This window comes from Acytostelium subglobosum (assembly GCF_000787575.1).
Source record: "Acytostelium subglobosum LB1 DNA, scaffold: scaffold4, whole genome shotgun sequence".
In the NCBI taxonomy this organism is placed as follows: Eukaryota; Evosea; class Eumycetozoa; order Acytosteliales; family Acytosteliaceae; genus Acytostelium; species Acytostelium subglobosum.
This window is the reverse complement of record NW_012236528.1, coordinates 1,129,939-1,149,817: the sequence shown is the minus strand read 5'-3', so window position 1 is coordinate 1,149,817 and position 19,879 is coordinate 1,129,939. Positions and strand designations below refer to the sequence as shown.

At 43.4% G+C, this 19,879-nt stretch overlaps 6 protein-coding genes across 6 annotated transcripts; 2 read left to right on the top strand and 4 right to left on the bottom strand.

Moving 5' to 3' along the window:
• Positions 1 to 184: 184 nt before the first annotated feature.
• On the bottom strand, positions 185 to 1,137 carry SAMD00019534_026200 (hypothetical protein; the record flags this gene model as incomplete). The annotated part of the gene is made up of 3 exons (XM_012901918.1): positions 185 to 207; positions 386 to 824; positions 892 to 1,137. 3 exons carry the CDS (start codon positions 1,135 to 1,137, stop codon positions 185 to 187), a joined length of 708 nt encoding a protein of 235 aa, XP_012757372.1.
• A 5,401-nt stretch (positions 1,138 to 6,538) lies between these two features.
• SAMD00019534_026190 (hypothetical protein) lies at positions 6,539 to 8,416 on the top strand (the record flags this gene model as incomplete). The annotated part of the gene is made up of 2 exons (XM_012901917.1): positions 6,539 to 6,822; positions 6,883 to 8,416. The coding sequence occupies 2 exons, from the start codon at positions 6,539 to 6,541 to the stop codon at positions 8,414 to 8,416; spliced, it is 1,818 nt and encodes a 605-aa protein (XP_012757371.1).
• A 321-nt stretch (positions 8,417 to 8,737) lies between these two features.
• SAMD00019534_026180 (hypothetical protein) lies at positions 8,738 to 9,975 on the top strand (the record flags this gene model as incomplete). The annotated part of the gene is made up of 3 exons (XM_012901916.1): positions 8,738 to 9,148; positions 9,238 to 9,756; positions 9,877 to 9,975. The coding sequence occupies 3 exons, from the start codon at positions 8,738 to 8,740 to the stop codon at positions 9,973 to 9,975; spliced, it is 1,029 nt and encodes a 342-aa protein (XP_012757370.1).
• Positions 9,976 to 10,709: 734 nt separating this feature from the next.
• Positions 10,710 to 14,969, bottom strand: SAMD00019534_026170 (hypothetical protein; the record flags this gene model as incomplete). Its single annotated transcript, XM_012901915.1, has 2 exons — positions 10,710 to 12,915; positions 12,991 to 14,969. 2 exons carry the CDS (start codon positions 14,967 to 14,969, stop codon positions 10,710 to 10,712), a joined length of 4,185 nt encoding a protein of 1,394 aa, XP_012757369.1.
• A 335-nt stretch (positions 14,970 to 15,304) lies between these two features.
• On the bottom strand, positions 15,305 to 16,669 carry SAMD00019534_026160 (hypothetical protein; the record flags this gene model as incomplete). Its single annotated transcript, XM_012901914.1, has 1 exon — positions 15,305 to 16,669. The coding sequence occupies one exon, from the start codon at positions 16,667 to 16,669 to the stop codon at positions 15,305 to 15,307; it is 1,365 nt and encodes a 454-aa protein (XP_012757368.1).
• A 1,253-nt stretch (positions 16,670 to 17,922) lies between these two features.
• SAMD00019534_026150 (hypothetical protein) lies at positions 17,923 to 19,677 on the bottom strand (the record flags this gene model as incomplete). The annotated part of the gene is made up of 2 exons (XM_012901913.1): positions 17,923 to 18,780; positions 18,850 to 19,677. The coding sequence occupies 2 exons, from the start codon at positions 19,675 to 19,677 to the stop codon at positions 17,923 to 17,925; spliced, it is 1,686 nt and encodes a 561-aa protein (XP_012757367.1).
• Between the last annotated feature and the right edge of the window lie 202 nt (positions 19,678 to 19,879).

Sequence of the window (19,879 nt, the reverse complement as noted above, 5' to 3'; positions counted from 1 at the left end):
CCACTGTTGTTGTTGTTGTTGCTGGTGTTGGTGTTGGAGTTGTCAAGAAGGAAGAAGTGCGAGGCGGATGAGGTGGGCGAGGTGGTCGGGCTCATGAGGTTGGAGATGTTCAACTTGTTCTGATGTCCATACTGGATGGGCTGCAGCTTGTTGTCACGGTTGAACAACTCACTGTTCTCCATCATCAGCGTGGGCGATGAGCTGGTGCTCGAGTCGTAGGAGTGGGAGTCGGATAGTGGCGATGGGATGTCTGTGGACATGATGCTGGCGCTGGCGCCGGGCGCCACCTGCGTGGCCATCTGGTAGCCTTGGGTGAGCTGGCAGTAGCGGGTCTTGCATTCGAGTGCAGTCCTCAGCGTGTTGGTGTGCTTGAGCTTGGCCAAACACTCGGACACCTCGAGCCAGGTGAGGCTCTGGTCGAGCTCCTGCACCTTCTTCATCAGGGCCTCGTCCTCCTTGGCTATCCAGGGCACCTCGCGAGACTGCAGCGCCTTTAGATATTGGTAGCGACACTGGATATCGGTGCGCTTGCAGATGCGCTTGGCGATCTTCTTCCAGGACGACCCATGCTGGTTGACCAGGCGCAGGAGCAGCTCCTCCTCGTCCTCGTCCCAAGGACCCTTGCGGATATCAGGTGAGAGCACACGCTTCCAGTGTTGGGCGCACTGTGCGCCAGTCTTCTGGCTGCCCATCTCTGCGGATATCCTCTTCCACTTCTTCTCTCCATAAAGGTTGACCAGCTCAAACAGTCTCTTATTCTCCTCCTTGGTCCATTTGTTTGGTGAGCGTCTTATACCATTCTGGATGGGTCCCCTTGCTCTTTTCTTTAAGTTTTTGAGTATGTTAGTGTGAGTGTGGGGAAGTTTGAGTTTGAGGATGAGTTTGACATACCTTTGAGGGTGAGTTTGCATTGTCCTCCTTTGGTGACATGTTCTCATATTCATTGTCTGAGAACTCTTGGTCATCATCCAATATATCCTGGAATTGTGATTGTTGTTGTTGTTGTGGTTGTATAAAAGATGGGAATGAGTGTGTAGAGCTGGTGGATGAGGAGAGCGAGGAGGACTCTTGAGGCACTCTTGAGGAGGCGGAGGAAGAATTATTGTTGTTGTTGTTGTTGTTGAATGATGGCAACATGTGCCTTGAAGGCAGATGGAATGAGTTTGACTGGATGATGCTTTCCATTTTTAAAAGTATGTTGGGAATTATAATTATTGGGGAGCTGGAATGAATATGATATTGTTGATAAAAATGGTGATGATGCTGATGATGATGATGATGATGGATTGGGTAGGTAATCGGTCGGTTGGATTTGTTTGTTTGATTGTCTGGTTGGTTAATGCTTAAGCTATATTATTATGTTATGATGTAGAATAGAGTGATTGAGTGAGTATGATTGATTGATTGATTGAGTGAATGAATGAATGAGGTGTGGGAGTATGATGGCGGGGAATTAAAAGAGTGTGATTGAATGAATGAATGAATGAATGAATGATGAGTATGACGGACTGCGGATGTCTGTTGAAAGTACAACGGGTGGCCGTCGTATCAAGTGAGAACTACACACGTACATGTGTGTATATTAGTTGAGTAGGTTGTTAGTGTTTTCTTGATGGCTGGATCGAATGTTGCCAAACACGATCAACTGGAAATCACTGCTAACAATTTAAAACTGACAATGTGTAGAAGGAAGACAACAGACAGGCAGACAGACAGACAAGTGGATGTGGATGTGGAAGGGTGTTTATACAAATATATACATGTTATACTTTATAAAGTATCCCATCCAACTTGTCTTGTTTGATTGATTGATTGATTGATTGCTTGTTGTCCATACATCCACAATGCAAACAAACACAAATATATACTTACACTTACACAATGCGATGGTGATGCTTAGAAGACGAAAGGGCACTTAACAGCAATACTAATGCCGACAAGCGATCATAACAATAGTAGTGTTGTGGCGTGTGTGTATGAGTGATTTGAGTGTGTTTGATTGATGATGTGTGGTATGAGGTGATTGGGTTGGACATGATTGTGTGTGAAAGAGTGTGTAGTGTTTGATTGATTGATTGTTATTTATGTGTTTGATTGATTGATGTATGAGTGTGACAATGGTCAACCATCAATATATATGATTTTAAAATGATATAATAGGTGTTCAGTTAATGAATAAATAGGTTGTAGTACTCCGGATTGAATCAATCAAAGTACCAAGAGTCAAGCGACAGTGACTGTCAATCAGTCAGTCAGTCCAACTGCATAATACATCAATCAATCAATCAATCAACAAACAAATATGAATACGAATCGAGATATTATCAATGGTGGTGGTAGTAGTAGTTGATGTGGATGTGGATGATGATGTTGATTGTGGAGGATGGGATGGGTCTGACTTACCTTTAAAAAGATGGATGGATGGATGGTAAGGATGAAAAGGTAAAATACTTCAAGGATATAATCTTGAACTGAGTGCTCTCCAATAGGCGATGGATGGATTGGTCTGGACTGGATGGGTACTGGCTGGCTGGATGAATGTACGGACGATGGATTACCAAAGATAATGAAGATGGAGGGATGCCCAACAAATAATAGTTAGTGAGGAGTACTGGCAGGGTATTTTTAATGGGCAGGCTTGGATGGCCAAGTTGTCTGAATGAATGAATGAATGAAGGATTGAATGTATCACAACGAATTCTACCTCTAAGTAGTATTACTACAATTAAAAAATAAAAGATATTTTGTTGGAAAGACTGGAAATTAATTAATGAATGAATAAATAATAAATAAATAAATAAATTGAAGTTGAGGTTGAAGATGAAGTTGATGATGAAGTATTAATTCTTCAACACAAGTGTTAAAGTGACTGTTGTTATAATAGTCGAATTATGTGTTTATCTGACTGAAGGACTTGAAACAAGTTACGTAAAGCCTTATGAATGTGTAAATGAGTCCGGACTTATAAGATGGTTGGGTAGTCTGCACATCGGTACACACTTGGTAAACCCATTTACAAGTACCGACATTTGCATTAAACATATATATTATATTATTAATTAATTGGTCATTGATGGATAGATGGATGGATGGATGGAGAGGTCCACATTCACAAACACACACACATTAAAAAACACAACAGGGCCTCAAGAAGCCCTTCATCTTAAATGGAATTTCCAAATATGGTAATATCCTGAAAACAGGATTGTCCGTCTTTGGACCAATCATCGCGGTGGCTGCGATCGCACGCCTTTCTATCTCAATAAGGCATGCCTTTTGTGCATGTGGCACGGTTTGTCGAGTGTGTGGAGTGTATGGACAATCGCAATTATGGTGGCGGTTGGGTATTTACCTTTTTGTATAAGTGTACTCTCGAGTAGTGTCTAATAGATTGGAAGCAAGGTACTTTCTGTTTGTTATTGTTTGATTCGATTAGTAATCCAAATTGAGAGTGTGAGTATGAAGTTGATAGTGAGTGAGTGAATGGGTGGTGGAATATGGGTGAGGGTCCCTGCTTGGAAGTCAAAGTCCAATCGATCGTGTGTGTTGAAGTGACCTGGAAGTTGAAGTCCAGTCCAATGAATCGAGATTCGTCGACGATTATGAGTTTGGAAGTGAGTGTTGTGTTGCTGGACAATAAAGGTTATGGATGACTAGTTTACTAAATGATCTGGTGTGTATTCGGATTCCTGTACATATATACAATAATTTATATATAATAATAATAATTAATGTTTATAAATAATATTTATATTTACAAGGATGAGTGCGAGAGATTGAAAAGATGAGATGGATGGATAGTGTTTCAAAAGTAAAGTAAAGTCAATATAAAGATGAGATGTAGTAGCCGTAGTAGTCTACTACACTGTCTGCACAAAGATGAATGGACTCTGTCTTGGGAAGTTGCAATAACAACAACAATTGCCAAAAGACGGATAGTCCGATATTGTCAGAGCCAGTAGGGCCTCGGAGGCCAACGACCACCAACCCAAGCCAACCAACCAACCACAATACATGTTTGAGTTAAAGAGTGAGAGAGCTAAAAGAGATACACAAACAGGCCCGGATCTCGACGCTCAAACAAAGCGTAAAGATGGAGGGTACTAATTTAACGATACTACTACAGTTGTAGTTGTAGTAGCCACCACCACTTTGAGATTTGACGGCTCAGTCCTCGGATGTTGACTGACGCATCTGTGTGTGTGAATTCATGGGGGTGTGTTTGACTTGGGAACAATGCAAGCCATGAGTCGGGCTTATGGGGGTAAGGTATGATATGGGGTATGCATGTAGTGTGGGGTGTGAACATGGAATTGACGGGCCGAATGAGATGAGTGAATGAATTGAATGTGAATGAACCTCACACACACACTACCACACGAATCTGTTTGATTTGTTGGGTCCAACAAACAACAAAACTATATTCAAGATAATAATGTATGAATAATATTAAGGGGCACAATGGGTTTGGGAGATACCAAGGCACACGATGATGATGATGCATTCAAACATCCACGGTTCATTTTTTGTAGAACCTTCCACCGAACATGCAACTAATCCATCGCCTTCTCTCTCTCTCACTCCCCCACAACCTTTGTAAACAAAATACATACTACACAACATGAATGAATACAAATCACTGTCCATCATTGTGAATGTAGTTGAGTAATGATCCAATTGATGAAGTGATTGATTGAGTGAGTGAATGAATGCTATTGACTGATTGACATGATTGGAGTGATGGTGGATGATGGATTGGACCATGGAACAAATAAAACAAACACTTTAAGTGATTGACAAAAGATGGATTGGTGTAAAGAAGCATACTTTTTGATTGATTGAACTTATAAGTTAGTTGATTGATTGTTTGATTGTTCTGGAGAAAAGGTTATTGAAAAGGTTGTAAATTAAATAAATAAATAAATAAATATAATAAATAAAGGAGATGGAAAGAGATAAATTTATAAATATTTGTTTGATATATATGTATAAATATATAAAAAAGGATAAGATAGGAAAGATATTGAGTGTAAATATCTGGTCGTCTAGACGGAGAGTCACATGTGTAGTGTGAGCAGCAGAGCCTCTACTACAGCTAGCCATCACACAAAAATACAAACAAATCAAAAATATATAGGTGTAGCCTACAATGAGGGTTGGCGATGACGGGTGGTTGTAGAGATGATGTATTGGAGCATCAAACAAGGACCACAAACCGATGATAGAGGTAGGTAAAATAGGTAGTAATTGGACGAGAGGTAGAAGTAGGCAGGTCAGGTCAACCTTTGCAAATGCATTGGTGGCGTGTGGAATGGTTGACGTAAACTACACAGAACACAAGGGTTGTTTCAAGTTGGGTGTGAAGGATGTCTGCAGAGTCAAAGGCAATGTGTGAAGTAGTGGCCTCGGATGACCACGGTTATTTCCATGATCAAAATTGGTGATCACCGAGCCACCATCCCAAGCCCAAACACGCTCAATCATAAGATGGAGGGCAGCAAAGATATTTTTTAGTCATCATCATCGTTTTGTTTTTTGTAGGAGGCCTTAAGTTATGATAGGGGGAAGTGGGGTTGACCCGCTGTCGGGTCGCGCCTGAGCATCCAGGATTGAGTGATCACAATTTTCAACGTCGTGTTGATGGGTTTGAGAACACTGATGGGTTGAATAAACCACTTTATCTCTAAATGGGCAAATTTGTCTACTCTGAATCATGGGTATTGGGGAAAAAAAAAGAAGAAGAAGTTATTGTAGTATGTGTTCTACCAAATATCTATCCAATGGGATGGGATCAATAGATGGATGATGATGAGTATGTGTATTGTAGTTTTGGTACCACCACCTTAATTGGTGAATCATCCCAAGAACATTCCCAACATCTTAACTTTTAAAATATCTTCCTAAATTTTAAATAATTATTTGTAGTTTTAATGTGAGTAATGTTTACCAATTACTACTACATTCAATAATATCTAATCTTCCTTAAGATTTCAACCATCATGGGTTGATTGAGTTAGTAAGGTCGCATCCTTACAACCAGTCTGGTCATCATTACAATTCCCTGGTTGATGATGATTGTACAATTTTGTGTCATACAGATAATTCCTGGGAGGTTGACCATTACAACCTTAGAGATAGATAGATAGATATGCTTCAACTCACTTTATCAATCATAAAGTTGATGACCTACAAATAAACCCTCGCTCATTCATGAATAATTGTAGTGGTAAACAATTGGAGCACTCTTGCAAATGAGGCAAGGATGCTGACCTACCCCATTTGCTGGGAATGGCAATATTTATTATTATGAATGTGTGTTGCCAAGTGAGGGAGAGCAAATGAATGTCGTGTTGTTGACGACAAATACTAATGTGTAGTGTTGGCAAGTTGAGGGATGGTGGTGTGTTAACGAATGAATGACCTTTAGATCTACATTCTATATCTTATTCTTTGTCTCATACATAACTATATATTACACACATAATAATATATATATTTAAAGAGAGAGAGAGAGAAAAGAGAGGAAGAGAGATAAAGGATGGACTTGATTAGTATCATCACAACATTGTTAACATTGGCTGGTGTGGCAATAGTAGGAACAATTGTTACAATATGGAAGAGAAGCAATATAAAGACAGATGATGATTTGAAGTTGTATGTTGAGTCGGGTAATAGTCAATTCACATTAAGAGAGTATAAAGCATTAGCAATACTATGTGACTCTGTAATAGCCAGTCATAGAATAACAAAGGAGTTCTTTAAGAAGCACAACATCTCCCTGACCCATCGCTCAGAGGACGATGTCAACAAGTTCTTTGCAAGGTATGTCATACTCATTCATTCATTCAATCAATCAACGATGATACTAATGATTCAAACTAGACCCGCAAAGGACATGAACATTGCAAGTAGATTGATCGGCATGATGGTGAAGGGATGGTCAGGTGATCAGGTGATGCATGTGAAATGGTTGCTTAGACTGTTGTGTACACCAATGGGAGTGTTGCTGACAGACTCGTTGACACCGTTTGTCGAGTTATCAATATATCAACGTCAACAGATATTGACCAATATGAAGTGCTCACGTATTCCCATGAGAAGACAAGCATTCAATGCACTAGTTCCTTTGATATACACTCTGTACCTGGTGCCTCAAGAAGAAATCAATCCAAACTGGATGGCACTACAATATGGTCCGTCGTCAAGCGGTAGACGAGGAGACAAAATGGACATTCGTAAAGACACCTCAATATGCGCAGATGTGGTCATTGTTGGATGCGGAGCAGATGGTTGCACAACAGCCGACAAGTTGTCGGCAGCTGGCCACAAGGTCATCTTGTTGGAGCTCAAAGAGGAGGGCAAGACTGACGCCGACACACAACAAGAGGTTATCGTTGGCGATGATTATAACGTCAGCATCAACCTCGCCTCCAGCAGACGATTGGCCGGACAATGGACTACTCAATCAAGCAGTACGCCCAACATTGGGGCACGCAACAAGGGTACCATCAAGACCATTGGCAATGTATCCGTTCACAAAGTGACCAGCGACAATACACAATCACCCAAAGCAGCTGGTGTGGAGGCGACTTATACATCACATGACGGTACAACTCATAAGTTATCGATCAAGGCTCAGGCCGTCGTCATCTCTGCCGATTCAAACATAGACATAACACAACTACTACGTTGTAGTGGGTTGGATACATCGGCAACTACTCTTTCAACATCATCTAATAGCGCAACAACAACAATGGTAATTCCAGCCATTGGTATCTTTGAGGAGTCACCTGTAACTGGTGGACTACCAGTCGTTCACAAGCCCTCAACAGCTGTGATGGCAAGCGCATTGATGACTCACCTGTTCAAGGACTCGTTGACACAGAAGTTGCTACTTGTGGACCTGTACAAAGTTGGATATATTGCCGACACACAACAAAGTCTAGAGATGTCACTTCAAGCGTTGGTCAAGGCCGGCGCCAAGAAGGTTGGAATTCCAGTCGCCGGGTTGGACCTGGTGGACAGCCAGAACATTGACACACTCATCCAGTCACTCAAATCATTCGATCCAAAAAGCAGTAATGTAACCATGATGAAGATAACTCATTCGCCATTGACAACAAAGGGACAGTGGCGCGACACATGTACCAAAGGAGAGACTGGCGAGAGCAACGAGATGTCAGGGCTCTACTTCACATCCAATAGTTGTCCATTATTGATAGAGAGATATAAGCCATCCGCAACAACACATAATGACGATGGAGATAATGATGATGACGAGACTGATGATGACACTGATGAAATGGATATATCATTTCCATCTGATACCATCACGTCATCCGATGAAGAATTGGCTACAACAGCAACAAGGACAACAGCGGCAAAGTGTGGATACGATTATCCAGACAATAAATGAATGAATCAATGATTGATTTATTGATTGATTGATCGCTTCTTCTTTGTCTTTGTCATTGTCTTTGTCGTTTTATGATTGATTGAGTGATTGATAGAGTGATTGATTGATTGGGCCAATGATCCAGTGTCATTGTCGTTGTCTCCGTCATCATTACCAATTGGTGTGTTCAATCAGAGTCGACTATTTTTTTTTCACACAAACTCGAGTGATCATCAATGCTGTGAATGAGTGCACTGCAGTCAGTGTGCTTCATTCGTTTGATCGATCATTGTTATACATATACTATATATATAACATACATAACAACAGAACAGACAAATCATGACCAACTCAGATGAAGAGTTGACAACCTCATATGAAGGCAACAGCACAAGTACAGTCGAGTCTAGAAATCTAGATAGGATACAAGAGGACGAAAGAAGATACAAACAACAACAAGTAATAGCACATCGATTGCAAGAACAGAAGGATAATGGTCCAAAGTGGGTACCGTTCATAGCAGGTGGTGTGGCAGGTGTCACTGCCAAGACCATCGTGGCGCCCCTCGAGCGTGTAAAGATACTCTATCAGATCAGGAGCCAGCATTACTCACACGGCAGTGTCGTTGGCTCACTCACCAAGATCTTTGAGACCGAAGGACTCAAAGGTCTGTGGAGAGGCAACAACGCCACAATTGCCCGAGTGTTCCCCTATGCAGCTGTTCAGTTCTTCACATACGAGAACATGAAGAAGGTACATGTCATTCGCGCGAGTGAGTGAGCGAGAGGATGACCCATGACTGACACCTTGACACTCGATCGATCAATCAATCAATCAAACAGAGGCTCAATACAGAGAAGGATATATTCTCCCCGACTAATTTGTTCCTCGCGGGAAGTGTGGCGGGAGGTGCTGCCGTGTTGGCAACATACCCGTTGGACTTGATCCGTGCGCGACTGGCGATTGAGGTGACACCAGACAAATACACGACGATGAAGGAGTTGTTTGCAGACACGCTCAAGAAGGATGGCGTGCGCGGACTGTATCGAGGCATTGAATCAACGCTCGTGGGCATCCTGCCGTATGCTGGCATCAGCTTCATGATGTTTGAGACACTCAAGATGAACGCACCATACAGTGGCTACAATCAGGACGGTTCGCTCAAGGCTGAGTTCCGACTGTTTGCCGGAGGCGTTGCTGGCGGTGTGGCACAGACCGTGTCCTATCCGTTCGAAGTAGTACGTCGCCGCATGCAGACTCATGGATTTGGCGATGGCAAAGTAGAGATCGATCTGAAGCATTCCTCCATCAGGTCAATGTACAGGATAGTCAAGGCGGAAGGATTTCTAAGTTTATACAAGGTATGTCATCCATCATGAATCCCATTCTTTGATTGATTGATCGATCACATGACTGACCCCAACACACATTCAATCAAACAATCAATCAACACCTGGTCAATCAAATCCAATCAATAATAGGGATTGAGCATTAATTATATCAAGGTGATTCCAACATCAGCAGTGGCATTCTATACATATGACCTATGTTCCCAACTACTTTATCGATTGGCGAGCTAATAATCTTGATAATAATTATAATAATACGTAAATCAAACAAACAAAAAAAAACATATCGACATGGCTATTAACTTTGCAAGTTGTTATGCTGACATATAGTATCAATGTTTACAGTTGTTATGTGTTTCCATTGCAGGACTTGGATAAGAACCTGGACTTGAACTCCAAACTGGAATTAAATCAAAATTAATTGTAATTGATTTGATTGATCTATTGATTGTATGATGAGGGAAGAAATCATGGAGAAATAGTTTCCAAGAATCCCAACGATACAGTCTTTTGCTGCCAACCCAATTTAGCATACTGTGGAGCCAATATGTTTAAAACATCCACTCCAGAATGTAGTTCATCTCTTTCGTTCAGCCAAGACCCAGCAACTGGAGACACCTACGGATGTGGGGGCACTGCCTTTGGACCACCAACCTAGTGCGCTGGCACCTGGTCATACAAGTATAATGCAATGGTTTGTGCTATTTGCTACTGCCAAGTTGAATCATTTTGTGCAATATCCGTTGCTGAGTGCTCCATCAACACGCCCTACTACGAATGTAATGTAAGCACTATAAACTCGACCATCCTACCTCGTGGTCCCAATGGTGAATGCGGAGGAATCTGCTTGGATACCCAACTGCCATGCAATCAAACAACCAACTCCAACATGATTGTTTGTTAACAAAAATAACATTATTGATGGATTGCATATGATTGAATTGGATATATTGATTATGTTGAGCTTAGCACACCAGGTGATCACACATTTTGATGATCTTGATGTTTCCATTGGTACAGGAATGCATACGAACTGCTCTGAGCAGCTTGGACATGTCCATCCTCACCTCTGCTATCTGGAATGGTGATGAGCTACCTCGTACACCCTCGAATAGATAACTGAGTACCTGATGATGGTTGTTGTCCGATGCTTCATAAATGGACTCCATTGATGGTATGTATGTTTGGAGTTGAGATGGTGTGGCGCAATGCTTATGGACCATGCGGATAATGTCCACTCTTCCAGACTTGCATGCCTCGTCCACTAATTCCTGCAGGGCAGACTGGGACTTGTCAACACCGACATATCTTTTGTCAAATAGATACTCTAGTGATGCAATGTTGCATGACATCTTCCAACTGAGTATGATGTCATTTATCTTGAACACAAAATTGTGGTCTACCCTGTCGTCCTCCTCATTCTCATCCTCAGGGTCGTACTCCTCATCCTCGTCCTCATCCATTGGGTCCACATCCTCGACTTGGGCTGAGTTGGACTTCAATGCAAGTTGAATGATGTACTCCATTGATTGAATATCGCCTCGCTCCATGCATACTGTTAGGGCCGTTTTGAAGTGATTGGGTCTGAGTCTGCCTCCAACTTGCCCAACAATAAACTTGATCAGTTTGTGTGACTTTGAAGCAGCCTTGGCCAACACTTTGGACAAGTACTTTGTGAACCTTGGTGCCCTGTCCGGGTGGGTGGTCAACCACTCGATGACATCATCATCGGTCAGTCTGCCATTGTGAGTGCCAACACGGTCTACCAATGCTCCAATGTGATGGATAGTGAGCCTGAGAGTGGGCTCATTGTCCATGAGTCTGGTGATCGTTTCCAAGTCACCTTTTTCAGCGGCCACCTTCAGAGCAGGGTGATAATTGTAATTGACGATGTTGTGGTCTGTTGATGGTTGTCCCGACAACAACATCAACAACTTCTCTACTACCTCTCTGTTGTTGTTGCCACCTTTTATCGCACTGGCCAACACTTGGCCAAGTCTGAGGTTGTTGTTGGGGTGTTGTAGCAATCGCTCAATCAAGTCAACTGATAGCACACGATGATGAATCGTATCGATCTTGACCTGTTCAGTGATTGGCACTATGCTGAGAATGAAGTCCAACATGTCCAAGTGTCGATTGGCCAATACAGTATGAAAGTGATCAATCACATATTGTATATTGCCGCTGGGATTGATGGACATGATGAATGTGTGCAACAACTTGGCCATTGCAAGATGTCCACCAATGGCTGCCTGACCAAAAGCCACGCGAAGGGAGACCTGCACATCGGAGCTGCTCAATGACACCATGTCCAGCTTGTAAAGCATGTCCAAGTGCTCAACACGCCCATACATGCCGCACCACAGTATGATATCACAGTAGGTATCATCATTCCTCAAGAACTGAGTGTTGCTAACAAACTCCAACAAGTGTTGGACGACTGGTGTGGCGTTGAACTTGATGGCCTTGAGAAGCAGCTGGAATATAAATGTCTTACATGTTATGAGCGAGCGCTCCATCAGTAGTTTGAGCATCTCCAATGCCCATGGCTTGTCCTTGAGCCATGCTTTGGTCAAGTTGCCCATGACCACGTCGTTGAGTTTGAGCTTGGGGAGTTCGACACCAACGTTAATGAGCTTGCGAATGAATAATGGATGGCTGACCTTGGACCAAACCTTTTGGCTGAGACTGAGTGGTGAGGTCTGAGCAGTGATCATTAAGTACTCATCAAACACTCGCTCCCATTCAGGATGAGTGCACTGTGACACTGCGTTGATGAACTGATCGGAGAATAACTGCGTCTTCTTATTCTCTGTATTGAGTGGGAGAGACATATTGGGATTGGCCAAAAGTACATCGATGACACGTGTGTTGCACCTGATCATAGCCTCGTTCAACAATAAAGTGTTGTGGCCAATGCTGTTGGGGTCGATCATGGAGTATGCCTTGAGGAACCATTCAGTTGTGCCATATCTGATATAATCAATCAAACTGTTATTGGCCAGTAGTTGTGCGCCCTTGATTGGAGGTGATTGACAATTTGAAGTGCACTTGTGAACATGTCCAACATGTCCCATTATCATCATGCCAATCCTCCTGTCTCTGAACACCAAGTGGAATGATGTGTCCATTCGTTGTGATGACTGACGATCAATATGTGTGGACTGACTCCTGTTGATTGATTGATTGAGTTTGAATGAGTGGAATGGTTCCAGAGCGAGTGATTGATTGAACAACGCAACTTACGATTGTGATTGAATGAGTGGGGAGGAGTTGGACTTAATGAGATCGTTACACATCTCGATCACTCGATGCGCACCATGTTGATAGGCCACATTGAGGATTGAATGTAGTGTTCTCAATCGAATCGATGTGGACATGTTGGTGAATGTGGTAGAGTTGAAGTGATAGTTCAGTGAACGATATGCATTGCGCTTGGCCATTGAGCACAGTGTTGACAGCTCGGGAATGAACAACTGCATTGTCTTGGGACCAGAATGCTCACCAACACATTGCTTGAGCAACTGGATAATGTCTGGACGATCACCAATGTATGAGCGATAAATGAAGTTGGTCAACAACTCCAAGTCATCGACATTGTCGATTGGCTTCTCAAAGTCAAAGAATGTCTCCAACATGGAGAAGAGATCTTCCTTGACCACGCCGAGTATCATACAACATGTTGCACGGATGATCATATTGAGGTTCTGGGTTGGATTCAGACTGGCTATGAGTTGTTCAATCGCCTCGTACTGTTTGTGCTTGATGGCATTGGCCAGACATTTGTATGAGAACTGGATGCCCAGACGTGTGTGGAGCTCCATCATGATCATGGGTGAGCGGATGGCAGCCACCTCCATGGCCTTCTTCTGGAATGAAGTCGATGTTGATTTGCAGTTGGCAATGAAGTCGCACACGATGTCCTCGGTGATATTACTGCCTGGTTTGCCAATGGCCTTGATCAAGTTGATGAGTGAGCTATTGTTGTGATCTTGGACATTTTTGTCAAACTTCAGTTTGCGGTCCTCCTTGGTAGGACTTGACAGGCGACTTGCCATCGCCTCGGACATCTGTCGGCACAACTCCTTGTCCATCCTACCAATCTTGTATCCTGTAAGTGTGAGCGAGTGCGCCAGGGCCACAATGTCATCGTGGCGAATGGCCGCCAAAGGGGTGACGGTAAGCTTCGCCTGGCTAATGTCTACATTGTCGAGAGTGGCCCCAGAAGGTATCTGCAGGTAATGGAGCAACAATTTCTTGGGCACGATGGGATGATTGATGTAGAGTTGTTTGATGAATGATTCATGACCATTGTTCACGGCCTTGGACACGATGCTATTGAAGTAAAAGGATTTGAAGTACTTGGCTGGCAACCCGGAGGTGAATGCTTCAAAGATGTCGATGTTGCCACTCTTGGCACACTCCTCTAGGCACGTGAACAGTGTGTCCTGTGACACGCCAGCTGCTGGCATGTGTTGAAGTATGTATCGAACGCTGTCCAACATGTTGCAATGGACTGAGTGTATCAACACGGCTTGCCACACCGTCCTGTTGTTATCTGGACCAAACAAACTGTTGAACTCCTCGTGGAGCACCCTCAGCATCTCCACGCTGACACCTCGCCTCTTGAACTGGAAAGCATTTGAGACAATGACAGAGCCAGAGCCTCCAGAGTCAGAGCCAGAGTCAGAGTCAGAGGGTTCGTGGTCCATATCATAGTCAGAGTCAGAGACAAGGTCCGGGTCCGAGTCCGAGTCCTCACTGACGAGGGGATTGAATTTGAGATGTTGGAGCAAAAGACGAACGTATTGGATGCTGCCACTGTCAATGGCCAAAGGCAGGTGGTACATCTTGGTGTTGTCGGTCATCCTCACAGCGTTGAGTATGGGTCGGTAGGCAGTCTCCTCGAGGTATCGCTGCAGTATGTATGCGTTGCCATGTTTGGACAAGACATCGGGTGGCATAACAATGTTCATCAGGTTGTTTGAGTGATATTGACGATGTTCGCTCAAATATTTAAACACCTCAGTGTTGCCGTATTGTGCCGCTTGTATCAATAGTGAGTTGATTACTGTGTCGCTGTTGTCATTGTCGCTGTGGATGTCTTGGTAAAGGTGATCTTTGGTGATCCTGTCGAATGTCTCAATGAACAAATGAGTGGCATTGTATCGGAGCATATCCTTGAGACTTGAATTGAACAGCTTTGAACCTTTGGTCGTCGACATTATCCTTGTCCTACCACTTGTGTTGTCGCTCATTGATGGCTTTGGTAGATTGATCCATCTCTGATGTATATCACTAACATGTCTAAAGATAATGTCACACAATAAGTGATTGTGGAACACAGCATTGATACAACTAGTGTCCACCATGATTGATTGATTGAATGAACGGTGAATGATTGTCTGGTGAAGGGTGGGTGATCATACTTTAGACAAAGATTGAACTATGTTGAGGGAATGATCATCGATCAGAAAGAATCAAGACAATCAGATATTGTTGGGTAGATTTTGGTTTGTTTATTTAGAGGACTAAAGGATAAGAAACAAAGCCAAACGGTTTACTTCTTCTTGGCTGGGGCAGCAGCGGCGGCCTTCTTGTCACCTGGCTTTCCGGCAACCTTCTTGGTCACACCCTTGATGACACCGACGGCGACGGTTTGTCTCATGTCACGGACGGCGAAACGACCCAAAGGTGGGTAGTCAGTGAAGGTCTCAACGCACATTGGCTTGGATGGGGTAAGCTCAACCATGGCGGCATCTCCGTTCTTCAAGATGATCTCACCGGTTCCCTCCTTGGCAATGACGGCACCAGAACGACGGTCGACCTTGTCGAGGATGGTGGAGAACTTGCAAGCAATGTGAGCAGTGTGGCAATCGAGGACGGGGGCGTATCCAGCGTGGATCTGACCTGGATGGTTCAAGATGATGACCTGAGCAGTGAACTTCTCAGTCTCAATGGGTGGGTCGTTCTTGGAGTCACCAGCGACCATACCACGCTTGATATCCTTGACGGAAAGGTTCTTAACGTTGAAACCAACGTTGTCACCTGGGGTGGCTTGGGTGAGCTGCTCGTGATGCATCTCGACGGACTTGACCTCAGTGGAGAGACCAGCTGGGGCGAAGGTGACGACCATACCGGGCTTCAAGACTCCGGTCTCGACACGACCGACTGGGACGGTTCCGATACCTCCGATCTTGTAGACATCCTGGAGTGGGATACGGAGTGGCTTGTCAGACGGTCTCTTTGGCTCAACGATGGCGTCGAGGGCCTCGAGCAAAGTTGGTCCCTTGTACCAGCCCATGTTTGGAGACTTCTCCAACATGTTGTCACCGTTCCAACCGGAGATTGGGACGAAGGCAACCTTCTCTGGGTTGTAACCGATCTTCTTGATGAAGGAAGAGGTCTCCTTGACGATCTCGGTGTAACGGGCCTCAGAGTAGTTGGTGGACTTCTCGTCCATCTTGTTGATGGCGACGATCATCTGCTTGACACCGAGGGTGTAGGCGAGGAGAGCGTGCTCACGGGTCTGACCGTTCTTGGCGATACCAGCCTCGAACTCTCCAGTTGGGGAGGCAATGACGAGGACAGCACAATCGGCCTGGGAGGTACCAGTAATCATGTTCTTGATGAAATCTCTGTGGCCTGGGGCATCAATGATGGTGAAGTAGTACTTGCTGGTCTCGAACTTCCAGAGGGCGATATCGATGGTGATACCTCTCTCACGCTCGGCCTTCAACTTGTCCATGACCCAAGCGTACTTGAAGGACTGCTTGCCCATCTCGGCAGCCTCCTTCTCGTACTTCTCGATGACACGCTTGTCGATACCTCCACACTTGTAGATCAAATGACCGGTGGTGGTGGACTTGCCAGCATCTACGTGACCAATGACGACGATGTTAATGTGAGTCTTCTCCTTTCCCATGTTTGCTAAGTTGGTATTATATCTTTAATGATAGACTAATAATAATTAATATTATAAGTATAAGGTTGTTGAATATATAAATATAATAATGATAATAGTATATTAATATAATAATAATATAAGTATAGAAATAATTATAAATATTATGGGATAAGGTAGGTAGAAAGGAAGAAAGAATATGGGAAATAGAATAGAAGTATTATGTTAGTATACTTGCGCGTTGAGAGAGTTGAAAGACTATTGAACGACGAGCAAATTGAACAATCACATTAACACACACATTTGAGTGTGAAGATCGTTGATTGATTGATGGTGTGAATGAGTGAATAGTGTGAACAAACAACAAACACGACATCATTCAAGAGACAATATCAAACATTGTCAACGAGGAGTGAATCGACAGAAACACTCAACACCGACGACAGCACAAACACACAACATGCTTGATTGTTTGATTGATTGTTGTAATATATAAATAGAATGAAGAAATATGATAGAACAACCCAACTTGCAAGTTGAGTATTCAAATGAAGTTGAGTTGAGATCGTTTGAATTGATTGTTTGATTGATTGATTGTAGTATTGTATAGTAGTTGTTGTTGTTGTTGAATAGGGTGTTGTTGATGTTGAAGGTGATCGAGAGTTGTGAGGTGAACCAAAGTGAAGAAAGAGATATGACACATACCTTTGTTGAGGGCAACGAAACAAAATGAATGTGAAGCAAGTGAACATGTTATGAGTGACTCGGTCCTCAGGCGACACAACCACACGAACCACGCTCACACTCAAACAAAAATAAATTAAAAATTATAAGTTTAGTTTAACCCAAAAAAAAATAAAAAATAGATTTTAATTGATATCGGTAAGTGAAATTTCGAAATTACACACTTGTGTAAATGTTATGTAAGGCAGATCTGGTGATGTTCATCTTTGCATTCACCCACTCGCCAACACCCACACACTTAAAGAGAAAGGAGTGACAACTTGTTGTTGTTGGCATGGCGACGGGAATTGAATGGAATGGAATGAGAGTGTAGCTTCGTCGTCTTCTACAAGTAATACATGAGCTTGAACAAACAATCAAGTAAATTTTGATGATACATCATTGTGTAAATACTTTGTAATGTAGTTGTATCTGTTTGGTTGGGCTGCAAACCCAAACAAACAAACATAAATATTCTCATTCATTCATTCAAGCAAACATAGCGCGCTAATGATCATGTATACATTGATATTGATGTACATGGATGTTTATTATATCGGTTGGTTATTGTTGGTGTTGTTGTCGTTGTTACTACTACTGCTGTTGCCACTTCCACTGTTATTATTACTGTTGTGGTTGTTATTATTATTGTTGTTGTTGTTGTTGTCAATGTCCAAGAATGAAAGTATCCATCCATATTCTTCAGTGTTGCCAGCTCCACCATTGTTGTTGTTATTATTGTTGTCATTGTTACCAGCACCAGCACTATTGTTTTGGTTGTTGGACAATGCAGCTATCTCATAGTTGACAGCACTAAGTAGTGGAGTTGTTGTGTACGATTGTGATGAGGATGTTGTTGTTGTAGTCGTATCCCGAGATGTGGCGCCATGTTCTTTATCGGAGGGCTTGGAGGTGGATGGCAAAGGCAACTCTTTGTCCACGACCGAGTATGTGGTCGATGTGGACGATGTGGAAGATGAAGCATGTACATGTTGTTGTTGTTGGGAGTCTTTACAATGTTTGGTGTTATCGTCACTTGGCGAGACTGTAGGTGGTGAGGAGTGTTCGACAACTGGTGGGAGAGGGTCCTGTCTGAACATGACCGGTTGTTGTTGGCGTTGATGTTGATGTTGGTGTTGAATGGAAGGATGGCTGGTCTGGAATTGTTGATGTGGAGGTTGTTGATGTAGTTGTTGCTGTTGATAGACCATTTGGATATGTTGTAGATTTTGATGAGCTGGATGATTTGGATCATAGCCATTGTAGGACAGTCTTCTTTGTTCCAGCATTGTTGGGTCGGGCAAGTATAGTCCATCCATTGATGATGTCGTACTGCCATATTGATTGTATGAATGCCGTCTTTGTTCATGTCCACCCATGGGCACCAGATATGTTGGATGTTGTTGTTGCTGTTGTTGCAGTTGATGTTGTTGGTGTTGATGGAGTTGTTGTTGATTATGATCAAACAAATACATTACACGTCTTCCATCATCCATCATCTGAAGTTGTTGTTGATGTTGTTGTGGATGTTGATGTGTCTGATGGTGGTGGTTGGCCATTGAGTACTGTGGAGTGGGCGCACCATTCTCCATTCCAATATTGGATACAGCCGGAAGATGATCCTGAGAGTGATGATGCTTCATCTGCATCAATGGACTGGACAGGGGGTTGGTCGGAAGACTGGCGGGTGATGTGGCACCAAGACTGATCGTTGTGGCCATGGCCATGGCAGCATTGTCTGGTCCAGGGACTATATCTTGTGATCTGGCAACATTGACTCTGACCTTGCTCTTTGGTGAAGATGTAGTTGATGATGATGAATGATTGTTCGCTGCACCTCTCTTTGGTGACAGAGGTGTTTGTGATTGTTGTTGTTGCTGTTGTTGGAGTGAGAGTGACGTGATGTTTGGTGTAAGATGTAGATTGTTGCTGCTGCTGCTGATGTTGCCGTGAAGCTCCATTTCGGACGGCGAGCCACCATGATGGCTATCAGAGCCACGGCGCGCCTTTTTGTTTGGAGCCACTGGAACTTGACGATCGACAAAGGTCGGAGACTGCATTGGTGATTGCAATTTGAATGATCCAAAACTGTTGTTGCCAGGCGGATTGATTCCTCCACTGCCACTCAGCCCAGTTGGTGTGCCATTGGCCATGAGCATTGCGGGCGAAGTCATGGTGTCGCTGCTGGATGTGGCCTCGGTCAGCATCAGCTCCAGGCATTTGAGCACCTGCTTGACTCGCATTTCGCAGTCCTGGTCCGAGAGTATCTTGGGCAGACACTTGTTATATGTTGGGTTGTCTGTCATATTGATTGATGATGATGATGCGGAAGGGGAAGTGATGTTTGATGTGGTCGTGGTAGTAGTGGTTGATGTGATGGAAGTTGGTGGCGGTGGTGACGATGATTGATGATGTGATGCCGTCGGAGATATCATGTGTCCAAGATGGGCAATTTCCAGAGACTCTATTATTGATTGATTGAGTGAGTGATCGAGTTCGGGTGAGAAT